General features: G+C 38.4%; 1 protein-coding gene across 1 annotated transcript; it reads left to right on the top strand.

The window, feature by feature from the left end:
- Positions 1-60: 60 nt before the first annotated feature.
- On the top strand, positions 61-4,229 carry socs9 (suppressor of cytokine signaling 9). Its single transcript, XM_085243752.1, has 2 exons — positions 61-212; positions 2,194-4,229. The coding sequence occupies exon 2, from the start codon at positions 2,342-2,344 to the stop codon at positions 3,971-3,973; it is 1,632 nt and encodes a 543-aa protein (XP_085099878.1). The 5' UTR covers positions 61-212; positions 2,194-2,341; the 3' UTR covers positions 3,974-4,229.
- The last annotated feature ends 16,799 nt before the right edge of the window (positions 4,230-21,028 follow it).

Below are 21,028 nucleotides of genomic sequence, written 5' to 3'. Positions count from 1 at the left end.
TTCGGGAAACTCGTGAGTCGCTTTTAAGATGCTCTTGTGTTGAAAGAGTCGCCGCATTGATACCGCAGAGTACGTTTTTACTTCCGGGTTGCGCGGTTCTCGCAGTTCATCAAGCTAATGCGAACTAGTCATCTCGCTGTTAATAACGGCTTTAGTTTAAATAAGAAGAAACAACGTCTGTTTGGTCTGGGAACTTGATTACAACTTCTTAGGTATGTTCAACATGTGTGTTGTGGCCGTATAAGCCCGATGTAAATGTCTGTAGGCAAGGCAAAGACCTTCCTACCGCAGAAAAGTAGAGTTAGCGGATGGCTAGCTGTGCTTAGCATGTATCAACACTGAACAGCTGTCGGCTAACAATGTTAGCTTGTTAGTTCTTGCTTAGTGTAGTTCACGCTGCATAAATGATTAAGTACTTAATTTGGCTGGTAAATTTACATATTTAACGACGATTGAGGTCGGCTCAGTTGTAGAGTTACAAGTTCGTAAATCTTTACTTTTAAGTCGATCATCCCCGGTGTCTCGATAATAGCGGGTGGTGTGATTTGTGAGGACAGAGCTCGATCCCAGATAATACTGCTGCCCCTGGTCGGTTTGTTAAAACTGAAACAGTTTTAACATTTCTATAAGTTGCCGAGACACTAACGTTAAAAAAAAGTTTATTGCTGTTTAAGAATGGTATAAAGCTTTGTTCATAAAACATTTTCAGAAGTTGTGTCACAGAGTGCTTTTCAAGACACCTAATCAAATAAAAGGAAGCCTAACGCAGGGAAGAAAAAGTGGGTGTTTTTACCATTTGTCAACCTTCATGTGAAGTTTAATATCTAAATGTTTCTAAAAGCCAGCTCCTCTAACAAGACAGGACATAAGACATGGGGGCAACAGCTGGAGCCTAATTGAATTAAACATAAGAAAATCTAAACATGGGTGTAAAAATGAAAGCATGAATTACAATCCGAAATAATCACTAATATTATTAAAATGATTTATCTGTCATTCTTTGTTTAATTTATCTTGTCTATGCTGTACATAGCGGGACAGCCACAGAAGTACATTCACAAAGCCCCTGGAAAGCATTGCTAACCGTGGCCAGCAAACGAACTTTTTCTGCACCACTTCAGATGTCAAAACAATCTTAATATCGCAAGCCCTGTAATTTAAAAAAAAAAAAAGAAAAAAAAAAAGAAGTATATTATTATTACCTTTTGGATTTCTAGCAAAAAAGGGAGCCACTTTGAATTTTGCTCGAAGCTGTGAGCAACAAATAAATAATTAAATAACTAGGTTTGTGTGATATTTTTCACCTTGTTGACCACTCAAAGTCTTAAGAATTGCCGCAACTCTGTTATTGGAAACAATGCAATGGATTTTGCCTTGTGTTGCTGTACAAACTGCATAACAACATAATTTCTAGTTTACCTTCAGGCATCTCTTTCTCCACTATGTTCTGCAAAGGGACTGCACTTGTTCGACAACAGTCCATTATCAGCCAACCGATTCATTGGCTCTATTTAGATGATCTCTGATATCAGTTCTGCTGAAAGCTGTGATATGCTAAAATTCACTCTGGACATAACATTTTTACAGAAAAATCAGAGGTCACAAAACTTAGAAAGCAGTTTAGTTCTTCAAAATTAGTTGTTAGTACTTCTCCTTTAGTTCCTAAATCATGTGTTGTTATGTGTTATTTGTATATTCTTTTGTAATAAAGTTTTGTAATATGTATTCTACTCCCAGTACGGACAACTCTGTGTACTCATCTGATGTCATAGAAACTCAAGATTTCTTAATGTTAAAAAGACTCTCTTGTGCAGTCTAACAATACCATAAACCAACATTTGGCCTGTATAGTTTTTTTCCTCCTCTTTTCTCTACCTAAGATTCAAGTCTGAGTTAAAAAAAAAAAAGAAAAGGAAAAAAAAAGAACTGTAGATTAATCAATAATGAAAATGTCAGTCTCGGCTCTAGGGTCAACACCTTTCTAAAACAATTTAAACAAAAATAAACCTTAGATTTCAACACAGTGAAATTCTGTGAAGTGCTATTGTGTTGGATTGCATCAGTTTTATATGAGCATTTGAAATAAACTGGCAACAAAGTGTGCGCCACCAGAATTTTGACATTATGTTATCTATAAATATTCCATAAGGTTGAAGCTGAGCTTTGAACAGAGTTTTCTTTTTTGTTTTTCAGGCATTGTAAAGTCTGTATGGCCACTATACATGGATGGTGAGAGTGACATGTCAGGATGTGGATGGAAATCATTTGCTGAAAGATAACTGTAATTAGCTGTTCCTTGGAAATTTCCTGGATTGGTGAAACTGTCTCCACATATTCCGTCATGTCATTACCAAAGGAGTCAGGGAACCGAGGAAAAGATCGAGAGAGGGGGGCTCGTCCCAAGGTGAGACAGAGCCGGTCAGAGGAGAGACGAGATGCAGGCGGTGGAAGGAAAGGTGGAAAGGGGAAGAAAAAAGGCCTTTCCTCCCACGACGCTGCGGCTGAGCGACCTGTCAGTGATGGCTTTGAGTATGGTGAGCTGTTGAGTGAACTGGAGACCAGAGACCAATCTTCCCCTTCCCCTCTGAGGGATAGTTGGAGATGGCAGGGCTTTGAAGTAGCTGGCTCATTACTAGGACAGGAACGAGTAACAGCAAGACCAACTCTGGGAGCGACTGGCTCTGCTGCAGAGTTACCCACATCTAGTGAAGGTGAGGGGAGAGGGTCAAGCAGCAGTCGCACTCTCAGGCAAAAAATCCAAGATGCAATGGGGCAGTGTTTCCCAATAAAGACACACACTGCAGCGGCACCAGCTCCATTGCCGCAGGCTCTTTCATCATCAAGTGCCTGTGGCTCCTCGAGGCGCAAGATCCATCTCAGTGAGTTGATGTTGGATGACTGCCCTTTCCCTGTAGGATCAGAGCTGGCTCAGAAATGGTATCTCATTAAACAACACACGGCCCCCATTACCCAGCCTCCCCTGCTAGATTCTACAGTAGTGTGCACTGCCCCAACTTCAACCATGGCAGTTGCAGTGGAGGATGTGGATGACCGATTACGAGAGCGCAGGCGCATCAGCATTGAACAAGGGGTTGAGCCACCTCCCAATGCAGAGATCCACACATTTGAGGTTACAGCCCAAATTAACCCTCTCTACAAGCACGGCCCAAAGCTGGCTCATGGTATGAATGACTTAGCTGAGACTGACAGAACCTCCGTCCATCAGCAACAGCAGCTTCTTCTCCAAAGACAGCAGCAACACCAACTCCTCTTACAGAGCTGTTTGGACACTCTGGATGAAGTTGCAGCCTCTGCATCAGCCTCCGTCCACACCTGCGACGCTGTCTCCGACGCTTTGGTTGACCCAGACATAACTGCGACCAGCATGACCTCTGGAGAAATTCTTCCTCAGACTGAGCATCACAAATCTCACGATAGCTATCGCATTCACACTCAGATTGATTACATTCACTGTTTAGTTCCAGACCTGCTGCAGATCACAAACCTCCCATGTTACTGGGGAGTCATGGACCGCTACGAGGCAGAGACATTGCTGGAGGGAAAGCCTGAAGGCACCTTTCTACTGCGGGACTCTGCCCAGGAAGACTACCTCTTTTCAGTTAGCTTCCGCCGCTATGGCCGCTCACTACATGCACGTATTGAACAGTGGAATCACAACTTTAGCTTCGATGTTCATGACCCCAGTGTCTTCCACGCGCCCACAGTTACAGGACTGCTAGAGCACTACAAGGATCCCAACTCCTGCATGTTCTTCGAGCCCCTCCTGTCCAACCCCATCCACCGCACACAGCCCTTCAGCTTGCAGCACATCTGTCGAGCGGTCATTAGCAGCTGCACCACCTATGATGGCATTAATATGCTTCCCATTCCAAATGCTTTAAAAAAGCACCTGAAAGAATACCACTATAAACAAAGAGTACGTGTACGGCGAATGGATACCTGGTGGGAATGAAAAACAACAAAACACTGACTTAGAGAAACTTCCAAATACATTTTTAATGCAAGTCTCACTAAACTGAACTGAGAAGTGAGTCTTATTCTTCACCCCGTTTGGCTGTATTAACCTACACCACACTGTACTTATTTATTATATTCCTGCTGTACAGGTCTTAACAAATTGTACTAAACAACACTGATGAGGCAATATGTAATCTCACTGTTCTTGCACATTCAGTTCTTTATCCTCAAATTAAACAGACTTATTTAGATGTGTGTTGTTCACGGCTATCCTCACATATCATCTGTGTTTTCAAGTGTGACTAAATCAGCTTAATTATCTAACGATGGGGGGGGGGAGAGTCCTAGAGTGAAAGGAGATGATTATAATCAAGTTGTTCATCAGTCACGTGCTGAGAAGGTGAAACACGCACTGACAAGGTTTCTTTCTTGTAAGTGAGGTGCTGAAGTACAGCACGTCTGTGGTATTAATCATAATTGCCTACATAGCCCAGGGCTGATCATAAGGGATGACAGTTAGGTGCATATGCTACGTGGTCCTATTAAAGATGCAAAGGCTTGTCACTCACTGGATTTGATAATGTGCTCACATTAGTTTTGAGTTTAATTTTTACTTTTAACTGCAATTAAAGACTAACTAACATCCTGTGGTATCAGTCCTGTCTTTGCTGCAGTTATGTACAAGTATGCTTTCGCTGGTGGGTGTAACTCCCGGTGCTTCTAGTGGAGACACTGGACGCGGTGAAACTAATTTGAAAATGTCCTTCTTCCAGGGAGTGAAGTAAAACACTCCATTTTCTTTTATACCTTTCTTTAGCACAGTGTGATATATATATATATATATATATATATATATATATATATATATTTTTTTTTTTTTCCCCCAAGTTTATTTTAAGTGTGCAAGTCTTATACTCAGATTCTAAACCTTTCAGCTTCAATCCTAAGCTGTTGGTTTCCCGTACAGTTAAATTGCTGCAGTCAGTGCTGGCAGTCTTCATTAGTTTAGTCAGGATTACATGTGGCTCGCATGAACCTGTCAGCCGCATTGTGATCAGAATGTAATTATAAAGCCCTGCGGTTTATGTACCTTATTTTGCCCAAACTCTGACTTTTGTGCATTTCCATAAGTCTGGAAGTTGAATCTGTTTTATACATTTTTTCCCTATGCATCTAATTGTGATGTGAAGGGAGAAAATTGATCTTGTTGCTATACTTCCTGCTGGGTGTATTTGAAAGAGGTAGGGTGTCTCCACACTAATCTTCCATTCCAGCAGTTCAATGACAAAATTACCATAATGAAGTAGCACTGGTGAATCTTAATTAACAGGGAGAATGATGGGAGATGGAATGAATTTGAGCTTTTTTCTGGGCTGACGTGAAGTCAGTTACCAAGACAAAAATCAGTACGCTCTAAAAGCTCTGCAAAGACAAATCAGTCCTAAACTAAAACCCTTAAGGTGCTCAAAAAGGGAACAGTTTACAGTGTGTAAATCTACATGCTGGGGAAGAGTAGGGTCGTAAAGGCTATAGTGTAATAAATAAAATACAATGCTATGTGATGCATCTGTGTTGAATGCTCAGAAACACTGAAGTTTAAACATAAAAACAAATCACCAAAAAATGTCTTGTCTTCTCATCAGACTGTAAAATCTTGCTTTATGTGTGTTGAGTTGAACATACACAATCCGTACTATCTGTTTTATTAATATTACCTGACTAAAATAAACACATTTATGTATAATTCTGTCCTGAGTTTGCATATGAGCACTGCAAATCTCGCAAATGAAGTGTTTACACATTTACGTGTTTAAACTTCCAATTACCAAAGCAACGCAGAAAGACTGAAGCTTTTCACGCAGGTCAGACTTATGTGGTCAGTGACATATTTATGACTTATTTTGAGAGTAATTCCAAATTCTTACCCCTGCAGGGGAGTTATTCACTCCTATGTGTGAACAGCATTTTGTATTAATGAATACACAGAAGAGACACCCCCACTGCTAATTGTTGTGTGCACTAAGTAATGGTAGTCACAAAAGCCAACCATCCCAGTGTTAATGGGAAACCATGGAGATGGGACCTAGTTCGTCCTCTGAGCCACTGTGATGTTGTTTTCTCCCCGAGATGGCTCATTTGACATGCAGAATGTAAATCATCCATGACAAGCACTCATCCAATAATGAGGCTGCTATTATTTAAGCAGCAGTTCCAATGCATCATTAAAGTCTGCATTCAAAATGCAAAGTCAGAGCCTTTGACCTTTGTGTACTTAATTAAGTCACCATAAAAACTCAACAATAAAATGAGTGATGGAAGACATTTGACCTGTCATGCATACACAAGTGTGGGCTACACCAGCAATTTGAGTCCCTGAACAGCTCGAGGTTTGTGCATCTTCCACCAGTATGCAAGACTCTGCAATCAGGTATTCATGGCAGAAATAATCCAATAATAAGATGGGTTTTTTGTGTCTGTGCAACATATTCCCATAGATTTGCGTAGCTATAAAGAACTGTAACCAAATTCATATATGCATTCCTGGAAAGCAATTTTTAACAGCGTGCTAATTATTACTTATGCTGGCACCCTTTCAGTCAGCATTTACAATGAGTTTCCAGCAGAGCAGATCAGCTAAAGATGCTAAATTTTTAAAATTTGTTTACAAGCAAGCATACAATTCAGCATGCATTGTTTGAATATGTAAGTTGTCAATGCGATACCATTTAATTGTCATTAAATACAGCTAAGCAAGCTCTTTATTTACCCAATAAATGCAATAATTCTATGTAGAGATTATTAGGAAATTACAGACCTGCAAAATAAAGAGTTGCCATTTTATTTTATAATTGCTATTAAAGAAAAAAAAAAAAAACCAAAGATAATTTCAGTTAGTTCAAAATGCTGTATTACTGCAAGCACAGCAGGTGGCTGTAAAGAGCTTCAGTGTGTTCCCCCCTGGCTCCTCAGTACCGTGTGATTTGTGTGTGGTGCATTGAGATGGAGGGATTGAGTTAGTTTTTTTTTTCAGCTGGCAGCACGGTGGCACTCATCATGCAGGTATTACAGGTCCTGGGGTAAAAAGAGGACTTTTCTTTCCCTGGATCATGAGGCCCAGAGGGATGGGATGCTCAAGCAAATCAGAAAGCTCATTGGCTACACATACTTAGTGTGTTTGTGCCTGTTTGGACCCGTTTTCCTCTGAGCCTAATCTCTACAGTTGAAAATCACGAGGGTGGAGAATAAGCTTGGGATGTTCATAACACCTGGGGACAATTACTTTCCCAAATAATCTGCCTGTCATAATCTAACAAAAGCTCAAAAAAGAGCTTGATATGGCACAGACTTGGCTTATTCAGCTAAAAACCTGTAGCAACCTTAGGTTCCAGGGGTTGTTTTTGATGTGTTTGTTTTAGCGTGCAGTATGTAAACCCATAGATTTAAAACTCAACTACCATGAGATGCGGCGTGATCTGCGCCATTAATTCAGGGGAGGGCGTATCAAACTGATTTGGAATTCTTGCAAGATGCAAACAGCTAGACATGATCCTCCTTATCCACCCAGAGAGGAAGAATATCTTTCTGTGACTGAGAAACACCGCGGTTGCGAGAGTTATTTTTGGTCAGTAAACGAATCCAGCTGAATCTCAACCTTGAACATGAATCAGTACATTCCTGTCTATTCTTGTCAAAACCAAGTAAGTAATTTGTGAGTTATTAAAGTGTCAGTTCTTAAAAGTCTTGCAATTCCCCCTCAGGAGGTACATTGTCACACAGTGACATGCGTACATTTGATGTTTGTTTCCCTGGAAGCAAACCTTTGACAGCACATTATTTTCTTTCCTACTTATTTAAAATCCAAATGCACTCCTGCTTCTCTCATGCATGTATTGGAACTCTTGTGAGGCCTTTGCTGCAGAAAAACATCAATATTCTAATTTAGAGCTGTTTGTGTTCTTACTGCTCAGTCTCTTGCCATTTTTATTCTCCTTTGCGCTGTCAGATTGTTGATGGAATAATAGGGGTGTAGGGCATTCCACGACTAAGCCCAGAGAGATACTACACAGATTGATGAGATTGCAGGGTAAGTGACACCTGACAGTCTACATCCCAGCCTCCAACCTGTGAAGCTCATAACTAACACCCTGGCATGTTCTAAGGATGTTCCGAAGTTTTAATCAACAGCTTGTAAATTAACATATTATTTAATTTAGCATCAAAATATAGTTGTAATGTGTATCATAATGTGTTTGTACAAACTGTAATTGACACAAAGATAAGGCAAATATAATTATAGATAAGCATTGTTTGTTCTCAGAAGATGGTTAATTACAATAAGCCTTCACAATCACTGTGAAAAGGCCCATGCATCATTGATAGAACGTAGAGAAAAAATTATAATTGCATAAATGATACATTACATTGCATAACACCTGCTCTGTGACTAATTATGCTGTCGCACAGTGGCTGCAATGACCAGTAGAAAAAGTTCAAGCGATAAAAGGAATGTGTAGACCTCAGTAGCTGGTTGTTATTTTATTTTTTTCAAAGTCATTTCTCACATCGGGCTCCTTTTGGACCCAGTGATATCCAGGCTGTTAATGTACTGTCAGTGAACGGACAAGATTAATTTACAGGAAAATACATTTGTGGAGGACAGAAACCTAAAGTATATGGCCTTTATGCTAATCATTCAAACTAATAAACACCACACTACTGTGCTAAAGTTATTAAAGAACCTTTCTTCATTTTATATAACATTTCTAAGTAAGTTTATGTTAATTATGCATTGTAAGAATAAGTCATTTGTCACTGTCTCTGTCATGGTTCCTCTAGTTTTGGTTTTACTTGTTGCAACCCCTTCCCCCACCTTTTGACTTTGTTTGTCCGTTTGGCTCTTGTTTCTCTGTCCTGTTCCCTGTGCTCCTTTGTCTATTCCATAACTTTTATATTTCCATTTTTACTGCTTTAAATGCAGTGGGGTGTGTCACCTGTTGTATGTCTTCATTGGCTATTGAGACTTTAATTGTCCTGCATTTGGTTGATGTCCAGCATAACTCTAAATACACTGTATGTTAGACATCTGTTGTAAGTATTACAATACTATTGGTAAAGTATTACTAAATCAAATTTACTTGAGTTCTGGCATGCTCTGCTCTTAATATCATTGCATAGAGTACTAGAATAAGAAAAGCAGCTATGTACAGTTCAGGGATCATTACTCTTTGTTAATGTATTCATTCAGTTCATCTACTTTCTTGCTTAATTGAGTACTATGTGACCTTCTGCCTGTAGCTGCAATATGGTTTTATTTATCACAAGAGATCTAGCCTACATATCAGCCACATATTATAAAGGAGAAAAAAAAAGGCTTCAAAAATATTTCCATTTCACCCACATGCATCACTTCTGTCTGTTGCATTTATAAGAGCAGAGGATGAACTGTGCCTGGCTTTACAGTTAGAATTTGTTCACTGTAACCATGTAGCAAATATGACTTGTGACCAATAATTAGACATAAGCTAATCAAACAAGAACTTGACACATTAACTGCTAAATGGGCCCGAAAATGAGACAGATTTTGATAAATGACAGATCAAGACATGTGGTCACTGAGCCTTGATATGGCACTTCCGGCTGCCATCTTTCTTTGGTTAGAAATAAGATGCATCACAGGGAGTTTTTGTACAAAATCCACAGGGGACCGTTTGAGATGTCTGGAAATGTGTTCAACGCAGTGGTAACCTAACTGTTGTCAAACCCCTACTGGGGTTTTGAAATTTTGAATTGGAGCTTGCTAATTATCATTGTGAAAAACAGATGCTCAATGCTCTGTGCCATTAAGTGCCAGAAATATCTCAAGCAGAAGCCAGGAGAGGCATAAATAGTGCAGCTAAAAAAAAAAGAGGCATTAACAACATTTTATTTTGTTATTTTTTTTAAACCTTTTTTTTTATTGAAGGAAAAAAAAACTTAACACATGTTACAATAAGCTATAAGCAGGATAAGAGCATTAGAACCAACTTTGGAGCAGGTAGATGTCGCACACGAGCTTTGTCCCTGCATGTTTGCTCATCCAATGGATTCAATTTTCAGGCTTTAGGAGTCAAACCTATATAGTTATAGTTCTCAGGAAAAGAAATTACAAGCACAAGCAAGTGCTCACGATGCTGAAAAGCATTATGGACAATAATGGACAATTTAAAATAATGATACTCTAAAGAAGGTGGGTTATATGAAATCAGATGAACAGGAGCCCACTTAGATCAGCCTGGACTCCTTTTGGTAATATGCGTGCAGGATTCTCAGACAAAAGTAAGTAATTTTTTTCCGATAATGTATATTGCATTGCTGAGCTGGAGTGAAAGTTAGCTTGGCCGTATGATGCTCTCCTCTAATAACTGTGCAGCGTGCTACTGTGCTGTCTGCAGCATCTGCAGCCACTTGTTCTAGTTTGTTGCTCAGTATTATAGTTGTGGTTATTGATTGCTGAACAGCGGCTTGAGTTCACTTTGCCTGATTATTGTTTGGGATCCGTTTTAGTTGATAAAACACCTGCCTTATGCGTGTACTGAGCTGTGTACGCCTGCCAAAAATGTGTAAAATTAAGCTCTTATCACAGAAAAGCTCAACTTTCATTCCAATATGTAAAAATGTCTTTTCTCCATAAAGCAATTTTTACAAAAAATAAATAAATACTGAATAATAAAGTCATTAGACCCCTTTTAATGGCTTCCCTGGTGCCATACAGCAGACATGACTATCTCAAATATAGCAGCTCTTTTAAATTATGCTTCTATTGCCTATCTGCTTCTTCAGTTCCAGTGGAGGCCTCGTCAAAATGAGTGACACTTGTAAGGAAATGAGTTTGAACCACTGTAGGGGAGCTGGAAAGTTAACAAAAAAGTTATTTACTGCAGTTTTGACCAAACTGTATCCTAACAGCTGACATAACAGTTTGAGTTGTTTTTCATTTTGGTGATTGATGTTTTTTTGTATCACATGCAACTCAGAGGTTTTTTAACACCTCTGAGTTCCTCTGTGTTCCAGTTAATATATTCTCAAGCTCATTTAATCAGACCTGTAAAAAACGCAGTTCAAAATGCCACGTGATGAGTAAACAGATTCGAGAGCTGAATTTGCCAACTCAATGAATTTCAGTTTGACTATAGTGAAAAACACTGCAGATGAACAGGAACTGCTTTGCTCAGTAAATCTTGTAGATGGATACCTGATGGTCCTATCATAATACTGAGACTGGGTTTTCATTTACTTTAACATCTCATTTTTACTTCCTACCAAAAACAGCAACATAACTTCATGTAGGAAAAGGACAATTAAACAGATGTTTTTCCACAAATACAATGACATGAATACTGCATGTAGCTAAGAATACTTTCAGTTATAATTTTTTTCAGTGGGCATAGCATGATGTGAAATATAAGGACAATAGAATATAAGTACTGGGCCAGGAACACAGAAGATCTGCAGGAAACTCATGCCATGAAGCTCCTGGTGCGCAGCTTCTGTGCTGATGTTAATGTAAGAGGAGTTTTGGAACTCTGCAGTTACTGAGTCAGCGACCTTTATGAACTATGCACCTCAGCACTAAGTGACTGTGCACTGTAACTGTACATTGTCTCACACTGATTGCTGTGGTTCCTAAATGCTTCCATTTTGTAATAACGGCGGTTAATAAGACCCCTTCTTCCACAAATGTTTGTAAAAGCAGACTGGATGGTAGACTCAAAGCACACTGGACTTGTCAGTTGTTATATAATTATGAGTAATGATAAGATGTGCAGTAGATGTTGAAATTCTAAAATTCTATTTTTCATTAAGAAAAACCCAATTTGCATTTTCACAGAACGATGAACCGCTCCCTATCTTTACTTCCCTCTCCGTCTCTTCTCTTTTTACATCCAATCATGTTGCTAATTAACCTGATTAGCTGTGAGATGTTCTGCCAGGTGTTTTTTGTTTTGTTTTCATTTCTTTAAGCATTACAGCAACATTTTCATTCTTTTGTTGCTTCTGAGTTGACAGAATTCAGTTAATTTATTCATTATGATCATTTCTTGTCAGACTCTGTTAGGCATGTTTTAACCAAAAAAACTGATAATTCGCTGACACAAGCCAATGTAGTAATAAAAGCTAAATGAGGTTTGGAATTGTGTAGTAAAGAGTCAAACACATAATTTAGGACAGTGAAGTTGTAATAACTGGGTGTGTTTCTTCGTACATTTTTCTAGACAGGCATCACTCAATATTTTCAGCTGATAAAAAAGTTCTAGTGTGGATTTCAGTGCAGTGTTTAGAAGACCAAATACGCTCTTTGTTTATTGACAGAGCAAATCTTTAGAGGTTTTTACTGCCTCTACTTGGTTTTAGTGTTCTCTACTACACTCAATTCAAAGCACTGGGGTTGAGTGCAGGCGTGACCACAGCTGTAATGGCTTCTTTGAATTCTGTTTAGAGAGAAAGTTCATTCATTCAGTTTTTTTTCCCCCATGAGGTAAAATTATAATACTAACCACGGGTGGGCAAGTGCAGGGTATATTGTATTTCAGGTAAGAATAAAACAAATGTATTAAATTCTGTAAATTCTTGGCAGTGATAAGGAAATAGTCCTTAAAGCTTTTTAAAATTCTCCATGGTGCCTTTGAGCTTTTATGATCTCCTTTTAACAAAGCACTGGGTCTTTTCATTGGGAAGAAAAAAGCTGTTTCCCTATACTCTCTTTTAGTAGGTTTATGATAGACCCATTTTGTTCAGGAGCTTAGAGTACTTGTCTTGGTTTTTACATCAGATGCTTTAACAAATTAAGAATTTCCCAAGCATTAACACATTTTAAAGGGAAATTTGGCTGTCACTTTACATCTCATACACAAAGGTGATCCGCTGGGTTCAGTTTAGTTGTGCTGACTTTTAAAAAATTCATTTTACAGCAAAAAACATCCCCCAAAAATAATAAAAAATATGTGTTTAAAATGCATGGAGAGCCAAATCCTGCATGCATTGAATGCCAAGTTTGATAAGTTTTTTTCTTTTTAAAGAAATTTTGAATTTACAAGCACAAAACAGCACTGTTACTACCAGGTGGGAAGATCTTGACAGTTATGAAGTATTGAGTTGTTTACCAAATTAAGGTGTGATTTTTTTCTGCCTGCGAGCTTCCCATTAGGCAAATGGGAAAAGACCCCTATGACTCAAGTGCATCTTCTGCTTTTAGACAGCAGTAAACCTGTTCATAGCTGAGCAGCTGGAAGGTTTTCATACTCAATCTGTTTTTTCCCCTTGCCAGATTAGAAAAAATGAAAAATTGTTCACTCTCCTTTGGTGTCTTACTCTGGATTTATAGGCAACATCTGTGAATACAGCAGTTAGATTAATAGATATCAAGTCTTTTCTACCAACCCTTAAAATTGGCAAGTAGAGGATCATGAGGATTCTTCTTCTCGACACTGTCAAGTGCTTTTGATTATTAGAACTTTTTCTTAAATGGTCTCCAATATTTTTTCTTCTAAGTAAGGGGACGTTTATGTAGAAAAGCGAAGGGGAGGTCAGGGAGATTAAATCCAACTGGCAGATCTATTGATTTTTCTAAATTTCTTACATATCATCGCAAGGATATGCAAACTAAAAGCAGATACGACTGGTAAGTGTTCCTCTGGTTTTCAAATAAACATCATCCTGTATAAAGTGTGGCATGATGGTGAAGTGGATAATGCTGTGGCATCATAGCAACAGTTCAAACACTGGCTGTGGCCTTTCCATGTGGAGTTTACATGTTTCCCCTGTCCTTAAATGGGCCTCCTCTGGCTTCCTTCTACAGGTCGAAGACAGGTGAATTGAATTGAACTGATGAAATGGCCACGGATGTGAGGAGTGATGTGAAGTATTTAGAGTAAAGCACAGTGGGAATGTAGTTAAAATGTGGCTTGTAGCAAAAAGGCAGAAACAATCGATAAGTTAAAAAATATTACTCACTATATGCTCGCTCATCTTGTGTAGGGCTAGCTAAATGCTGAAGTATTGCAACCACGACCTGCAGCCATTCCAATGTTGTGGGGAAAAAAATTAAATAAAATAAAAACACTGGCCCACTTTAACCTCTGACTATGGCACACTGTTTTGGCTCTTTCATATATTTTCATGTGACATCACGTGGTGATTAATAGGCGAACAGGACTGCCTTTCCTGTGTTACTGTCTACGGTCTAATTGGTTTGATGTTAAATGGCCCACAGTGACGAAATAATAACTTCCCTCAAATGCCTTAAAAGCAAAAGTAACAAGCCCATTTTGAGAATGTAAGTAAAAGTTAAAAGTTTTCAGAAAAATTAATACTTAAATACCTGAAATTTCTACTTAAGCACTGTAATGGAGTATTTGTACTTTGTTACTTCCCACCTCTGCCTAGGGGTGGCTCAGGTTCGCAGTATCAGTTTCTCAATGACAAGAAGAAAAACAAACCTCAGCCGAAACTGGTGTTGGTAACATTAACCCTTCTTACTAGCACTGCCTAAAACATCTGCACAGTAAGGATGTTCCTGGCAATTCATTTCTTAGTTGACCAAATGAGAGGGAGAAAAAACTAGACTAACCAACTAGTCTAAAACTAAGAAACATACAAATGTTAAGTTAATTTTGAAAACCGCTTAATGGAAAATGTCAAAAACTGATAAGAAAACCGCTTTAAACTGTTTATGAGATTTTTCAATAATGAATCTTGCCACTTAACTGTGCGGCACCTTTAATTGTGCATTATCAACATAACATGTTATATTCCAGACAACGCAGAAGAAAAACACTTAAAACAAACGGATGTTATATATTATCTCAAAACATGTAACTATATCTGTTGTTCATGTATTACTAAAGTATGACAAGTTAACATCTGGAAAAGGAATATGAAAATGAAAATAAATTCATCATCTCCCATCTTTAAGTGGTCAGTAAAATGGGAAAAAGCGTGTGAGTACATTACATTAGATACAAATCAAAGGCTGCTATATACGCAGTGCTTAACAATTTTACCAACCAATGTAAGTCTTATCCCACAGCTACTGTAAATTAACACTAAATAAACAATATTGGTAATTGCTAAATTAGTTTTTTATGTTTCTGTTAAAGTTAATCTACCAGTCTATGCACACGCCTTTTAATCAAAATCTGATTGCTATGCTAAAATATAATTATTGTTGTTTTCTGTGAATTTTCAAATGTAATTTCTTACAAAAAAAAGCTGAAAAAACAGTTAAGCACAATATTATTTTTTGATTAAGATGCCAAATAAATTCCTATTTCATCTAAATATATCATCTAAATATCATTTGCTTGAATTCCCGATTGGAAAATTAGTTTTACTGGTTAAATGTTATGCTTGATTAATTGATTAAAAATAATTTATTTGTCTTTCTTTGTTTTTGACAGGTGGTCAACTGAATTTGTTAATTTTCATGCAGATGTCATTGTTTAAATGGTTGCCATTACTTTATCCCAGGGTCAATATTATTAGTAATATGGGTCAGTTACTTACTGATAACACCAAGATCAAATCCATGACACAGAAATTCACTGTATCATGTTGCAGGTTCTCCTTCCCATGTTGCGATAGAAACACCACATTTCTGAATTGGTGTAACCAGCTCTGTGTAAATGTAGGTTAAGAAATAGCCTCAGTAAGATGTATTTGCAGGGATATGCTACATTATTTAACCATGTGCTCATGTTGCTTAAGCTATTCCAGATAGCCATATGGACCCATGGTTGTTAACTGTTTGTGATTTAAGGAGTACGGATATTTTGATTTCGATTAAGGCAATGAGGGGGACATTTTTAATACCTGATCAAATAAAACTTAAATACATAACAAAGGTCAAAGAGTGTTTTCTCTCTGTAGGTAGATTGTTGCTCCTATGATCTCTGCTCACAAGAGTTTTTAGTCCACCAACTGATGGAACAATTAGACTTTACAAAAAAGCTTTCTCTAGAGTTCATGTTTAAGGTAAATGTTCATAGAGGTCTGTTCATCATTTCTACTAAAGTTTCTCTCAGAGTATTTTAGAGAAAAAAAATTGCTGACTATACATTTACCCACTCCGAAATGAGGTTGTTCCTTAAGTGGCTCCTTTTTTCCTGGCTGTACGATGGAAAATAATGGCTCCCCTCACATTTGCCTTAAGTGCATCCAAGGCTGTCTACCTTTGTTGTTTAATAGTAGTTTTCCATTTTAGATTACAGCCTACTTTGCAAGAATTAGAAAGCGGCTGATTTATTTGTGACGCCCAGGATTGCAACATTTTGTGATTACTTGGACTAAAAATTAAAATAGGCAACTGTTATTACGAATGGCCAAGACTGATGGAGATGGGTGGTGCAGCGTTTCACGTGGAGTAGGTGTGCAAGCAAAGGAAGGCAGATCTGATCATATTGTTGCTTGGCATGATAGCACATCTGGCACGCCATGTGTCCAGTCCAGCTGCCTTTTCTTGTTCTGTGTGCGGAGGGAGGGGCGCGCGGGCTACATGCTTCTGTGGTCAGACATAACCAGTGGGAACAAATTTTCCTTGCACAAAACATTTATTATGTTTGCACAGTTATGTGCACAACGATGAAAACTGTGCATTTTTTGTTGATATTACTATTGTAGTATAGAATTGCTGTCACAGCTTGCCTTGTTATCGTCACCTGTTTAAACATAGATTTTGGATCAGCAGGCTTATACAGCGGGCCGAAATAAAAACAGTTTCTTAAATTTTCACTGCATTTCTACATCTTATGTATGGCAAGATGTGGCCATGTGCCTGAAGGTTTGCCATGTGCTGGAGATTGTATGTTGTAGGAAAGCTATTGTTGAGTTGAGGCTGTATCAGGAATGTAGAAAATATCAACTCTATCTCAAGGCATTGACTTTAATATCAGAGTATCAGGAGGAAACTGCAATTTACCCTACAGCTTTTACAAACACCACATCCAGACTGTGCAAGATCACGTAAAAGATAGCAGTAAATATGAAGTGACAAGTTGAAATCTGCATTTTATCCTCTATTAGAAATGTGAGCCTGTCTAGTTTTTATTTCATTTCATTTCTTACCAAAAAATGATGATGTTGGCAGACTTGGGAGTTGACAGCCTGTATTTAAAAAGTCTAGGAGTCCAAAAGTGCACTGTACTGTAGAAATTTTTGGGTCAGACATAGGTCAGTATGTCTGCTGATTTAAGAAGTTGGCTTTACACATTAATAACTTAGCCCCCTGTTTCCTGGTATTCAAGATTAAGAGGTTTTGCTCTTTGTCTCCCAAAAGTGGTTTCCAAGTTTGAGGAACTCATGCCTCATCTTCAGTAAGAACATTTGAATGACTGTAATTACTTTATGATCTATTTTAAATTATTTAAACTAATTCCTCAGCTGCCACTTGTAACTTGAGTTGACCTGACAGCATTCAGCTAAAGAGAAGGTTTTGATTTTTTTTTTGTCAGTGAGGGAACAATCATCCTCTACACTCACTTGGCATTTACACTCGGCCAATAAAATGACAGCGGTTCAGTGCATTCGATCATGTAGACATGGTCAAGATAACCTGATGCTTGATAAATTCAAATTGAGCATCAGAATGTGGAAGAAAGGTGATTTAAGTAACTTTAAACGTGGTCTGGTTGTTGGTGATAGATAGACTGAGTATCTCAGTAACTGGTGGGATTACTGGGATTTTTCCATGCAACCAGCGTTCACATCTAGGGTTTACAGAGAATAGTCTGAAAAAGAGAAAATATCCAGTGAAAGGCAGTTCTGTGGGTGAAAATAACTTTTGATATCAGATAGATCACACTGCTTTGAGCAGGTAACAGTAACTCAAATAACTACTTGTTAAAACCAAGGTATGCAGAAGTCAATTTCTGAACGTGCAACATATTGAACCTTGAAGCAAATAGGGTACAACTTTAGACGACCACATATGCTGCAACTCCTGTCAGCTAAGAACGGGAAACTGAGGTTACAGTTTGCATGAACTAAACAATACTGGACAATAGAAGATCAGAAAAGCATTGCCTTGTCTGATGAGTCTTGAGTTCTCCTGTGGTGTTCGGAGGATAACCTCAGATTTTTGGCATAAACACCACAGATCCATCCATCCTGTCTTGGATCCATGGTTCAGGCAGGTGGTGCTGTAACAGGTGTAGGGGATATTTTGTTGGCAAAATTTGGACCCTTTTTGTACCGACTGACCATCATTTAAAAGCCATAACCTACCTTAGAATAGCTGCTGACCATGTCTATCCTGTCATGGCCACAGTGTACCTGTCTTTGTATGGCTGCTGCCAGCAGGATAATGTGCCGTGTCACAAAACTTAAATGATCTCACACTGGTTTCTTGAACATGACAGTGAGTTCAGTGTGCTCAAATGGCATCAACAGTCACCAGATCTGAGTCCAAAAAAGCACCTTTGGGATGTGGTGGAAAAGGAGAGTTGCATCATGGACCAAAATCTCAGAGGAATGTTTCCAGCACCTTGTTGAATCTGTGCCATAAAGAATTAAAGCAGTTGTGAAGGCAAAAGAGTATTCAACGCAGTGTAGCAAGGAATACCTAATAAGGTGTCTGGTGTGTGCACACTTGTAGCGTATGTTTCTGTTATACCCATGCTGATTAGATAATATGTAACATGCAGCTTTATGTGGTCCATGACTTCATCTTTTGTCCATTATAGCATTATTTTTGCACATTGAATTGCCTTTCTAACAATTGCAGAGCAACTGCATCAAAGGATTTTTCCTCACAGCAGTCAGTTGTATCTAAAAGTAGGGCAGTGTATCAGCATTTAGGCCATTTATTTAAGTGATAAATATTAGTTCACTATAAGTTAGTTTAACAACAGTTCTGTTTGAAATGAAATGGAGACATGAGAGAGATCAGTGAACAAGGTGTTGCCTGCCCAGTGGCATGCTGAGAGCAAATGTGCCCATTGTCTGCTTATGAAAATCCATATTGAAATATATTCAAATATAAATTGGTCTGAAAAATGGTTTACCTGCTGAGAAGACTAGAAATTCATTTGCATGCTCTACTCAACCATGGCAAGACCCAATCATAAAAGACTGAATGATACTCTGCTGCACATATGTTGGAAATCCTGCCCTCAAGAGCAAAATTAAAGCAAAGTCAGCACACTGTGCAAGCCACTGGTAACTACCAGGAAACCTTTGAATATCCTGTAGTTAGGAAGCTGAAATAGTTCCATATTTGTGTGGATGGATGGGGGTACCAATGCATGTATTTTTCTATTATTGTGATTGTACATCCAGTCTTAATTCATAAAGGTGGGCTTGTTATCTGTGACAGTGGCTGGATCTTTGGAGCAAATTTAATATATTCAGTTCTGTGTTTATTTCTTCACATATTGCTACCAGCTGCTAGCAGGAAAAGCTACCCTAGCATGGAGGAAGATAACAGCAAAATTTTATTTTTGACAACTAAAAACTGTCAAGTGAGTTAACAGGACCGAGAAAGTCAGATGACAATGCTTCCCAGTTTACTGTCTTTTTCTCAAGCTCTTGGTAGACTAGTTTAGGGTATCAGGAGATATCTGAAGTCAAAGTGTTACTTTAAAAATCTCCGACAGACCACCATCAATCAACTGAGGAATGCTGTCGCTGATGTTTTCAAATGTGTGAAGTGTGAAAGAAAGAAAAAGAAAAGAAGAAAAAGAAGCATGTCTTTTATCCTGTCTTCCCTCCCTGAGCCTGGTTCTGCCGGAGGTTTCTTCCTGTTAAAAGGTTTTTCCTTCCCACTGTCGCCAAAGTGCTTGCTCATAGGGGGGTCATATGATGATATGTTTCTCTGTATGTATTATTGTAAGGTCTACCTTACAATATAAAGCATTTGGCAGTGATTTGGCGCTGTATAAATGAAATTGAATTGAATTGAATTGAAATCATTCCAGAACTATGCAGAAAAGACTGTGTTCCCTGTGAATAAAAATGGTTTCATAAAACTAACCATCTTGATATTGTTTGGAATCTCTACACCCAGACCAGAAATGCTTTATTAGACAGTAAAGGTGAATTTGTAGATGGGTGATTCCAACCACTGCACTCTCACAGCACTGAAAGAGCTTTTTGCATGCTGATGTGCAGAACAGTTTGGATTTTTCTCAATGCACATTGCTTGCGTCTTGGTAGATGATGGAAAAGAAAGCTACAGATCTCAGAGGAAGATGGCGCTCTACTCTCCTGCACAATGCAAATCCCACTTCAGGCTCTTACACTAGAGTACATATACAAGATGTTGTAGCCACTGTGACATATTGGTTGTTGGACAGCTGCTATGAAGTCATCAATTTGTGCATTTTAACTGTTGCAGTATGGGTGGATCTGACTTGGAGCCAATGGGTAATGCATGCCCAGGTGGTAAAGAGTTGTCAGTCACAATGCTGTATTAAAGAAGATCTAAGACTAGCAATTGAGGCCCTAAACTGACTTGTAAAAAAATTTTTTTTCTGAGGTGATAAATCTAGTGGGGCTTTTTTCCCCACTGACTTCCAAACAATCAGACTTTTGCAATCAGAGGAGTTGCTCTTTGAGGGTCATTCAGGTTTAAGGCTCGGGTCCTTAAAGGATTTTAGTGAAGTTAGAAAAATAAAGTTGTACTGTGATTTTGGTGTGGCTATAGACTGAAACGGCTCGTATCCTTTGAATTTAATTGAGTTGGATTTGAAGATGTGTCTGAAAGAAAAAAAAAAGGAAATAGGAGCAAAAGAGAGGAGCTTTTATCCACTGTAACTCATCACTGTGGAAAACAGCTCATTGCACTGAACATCAGTCAAACTGTTTTTGAGGACTGTTTATTTTCTGTGATATTTTCATGCATTTACTATATTGTGACGTGACAACAAAAATATTCTGAAATTGGTATCAGGCGCATTACCCATTCGCCTTTTCCATCGGCTCCAAGGAAAACAGTTCAGCTGATGGACATCTTCAGTTTATTGACCTTTTGTGTAGGTGAGAGACGGAAAAAGAAATGTTTTTTTTTCTTCCCCTTGGT

The sequence above is a fragment of the Mchenga conophoros genome, linkage group LG14 (genome assembly GCF_057382185.1).
Source record: "Mchenga conophoros isolate Kocher_MC1m ecotype Shallow Benthic linkage group LG14, M_conophoros_male_GT1.1, whole genome shotgun sequence".
In the NCBI taxonomy this organism is placed as follows: Eukaryota; Metazoa; Chordata; class Actinopteri; order Cichliformes; family Cichlidae; genus Mchenga; species Mchenga conophoros.
The sequence above is the reverse complement of the archived record's forward strand: the minus strand, read 5'-3'. Positions and strand labels throughout refer to the sequence as shown.

Coding starts and splice junctions, on each gene's coding strand:
- socs9 (XM_085243752.1), top strand. CDS start 2,342: ATGTCATTACCAAAGGAGTCAGGGAACCGAGGAAAAGATCGAGAGAGG.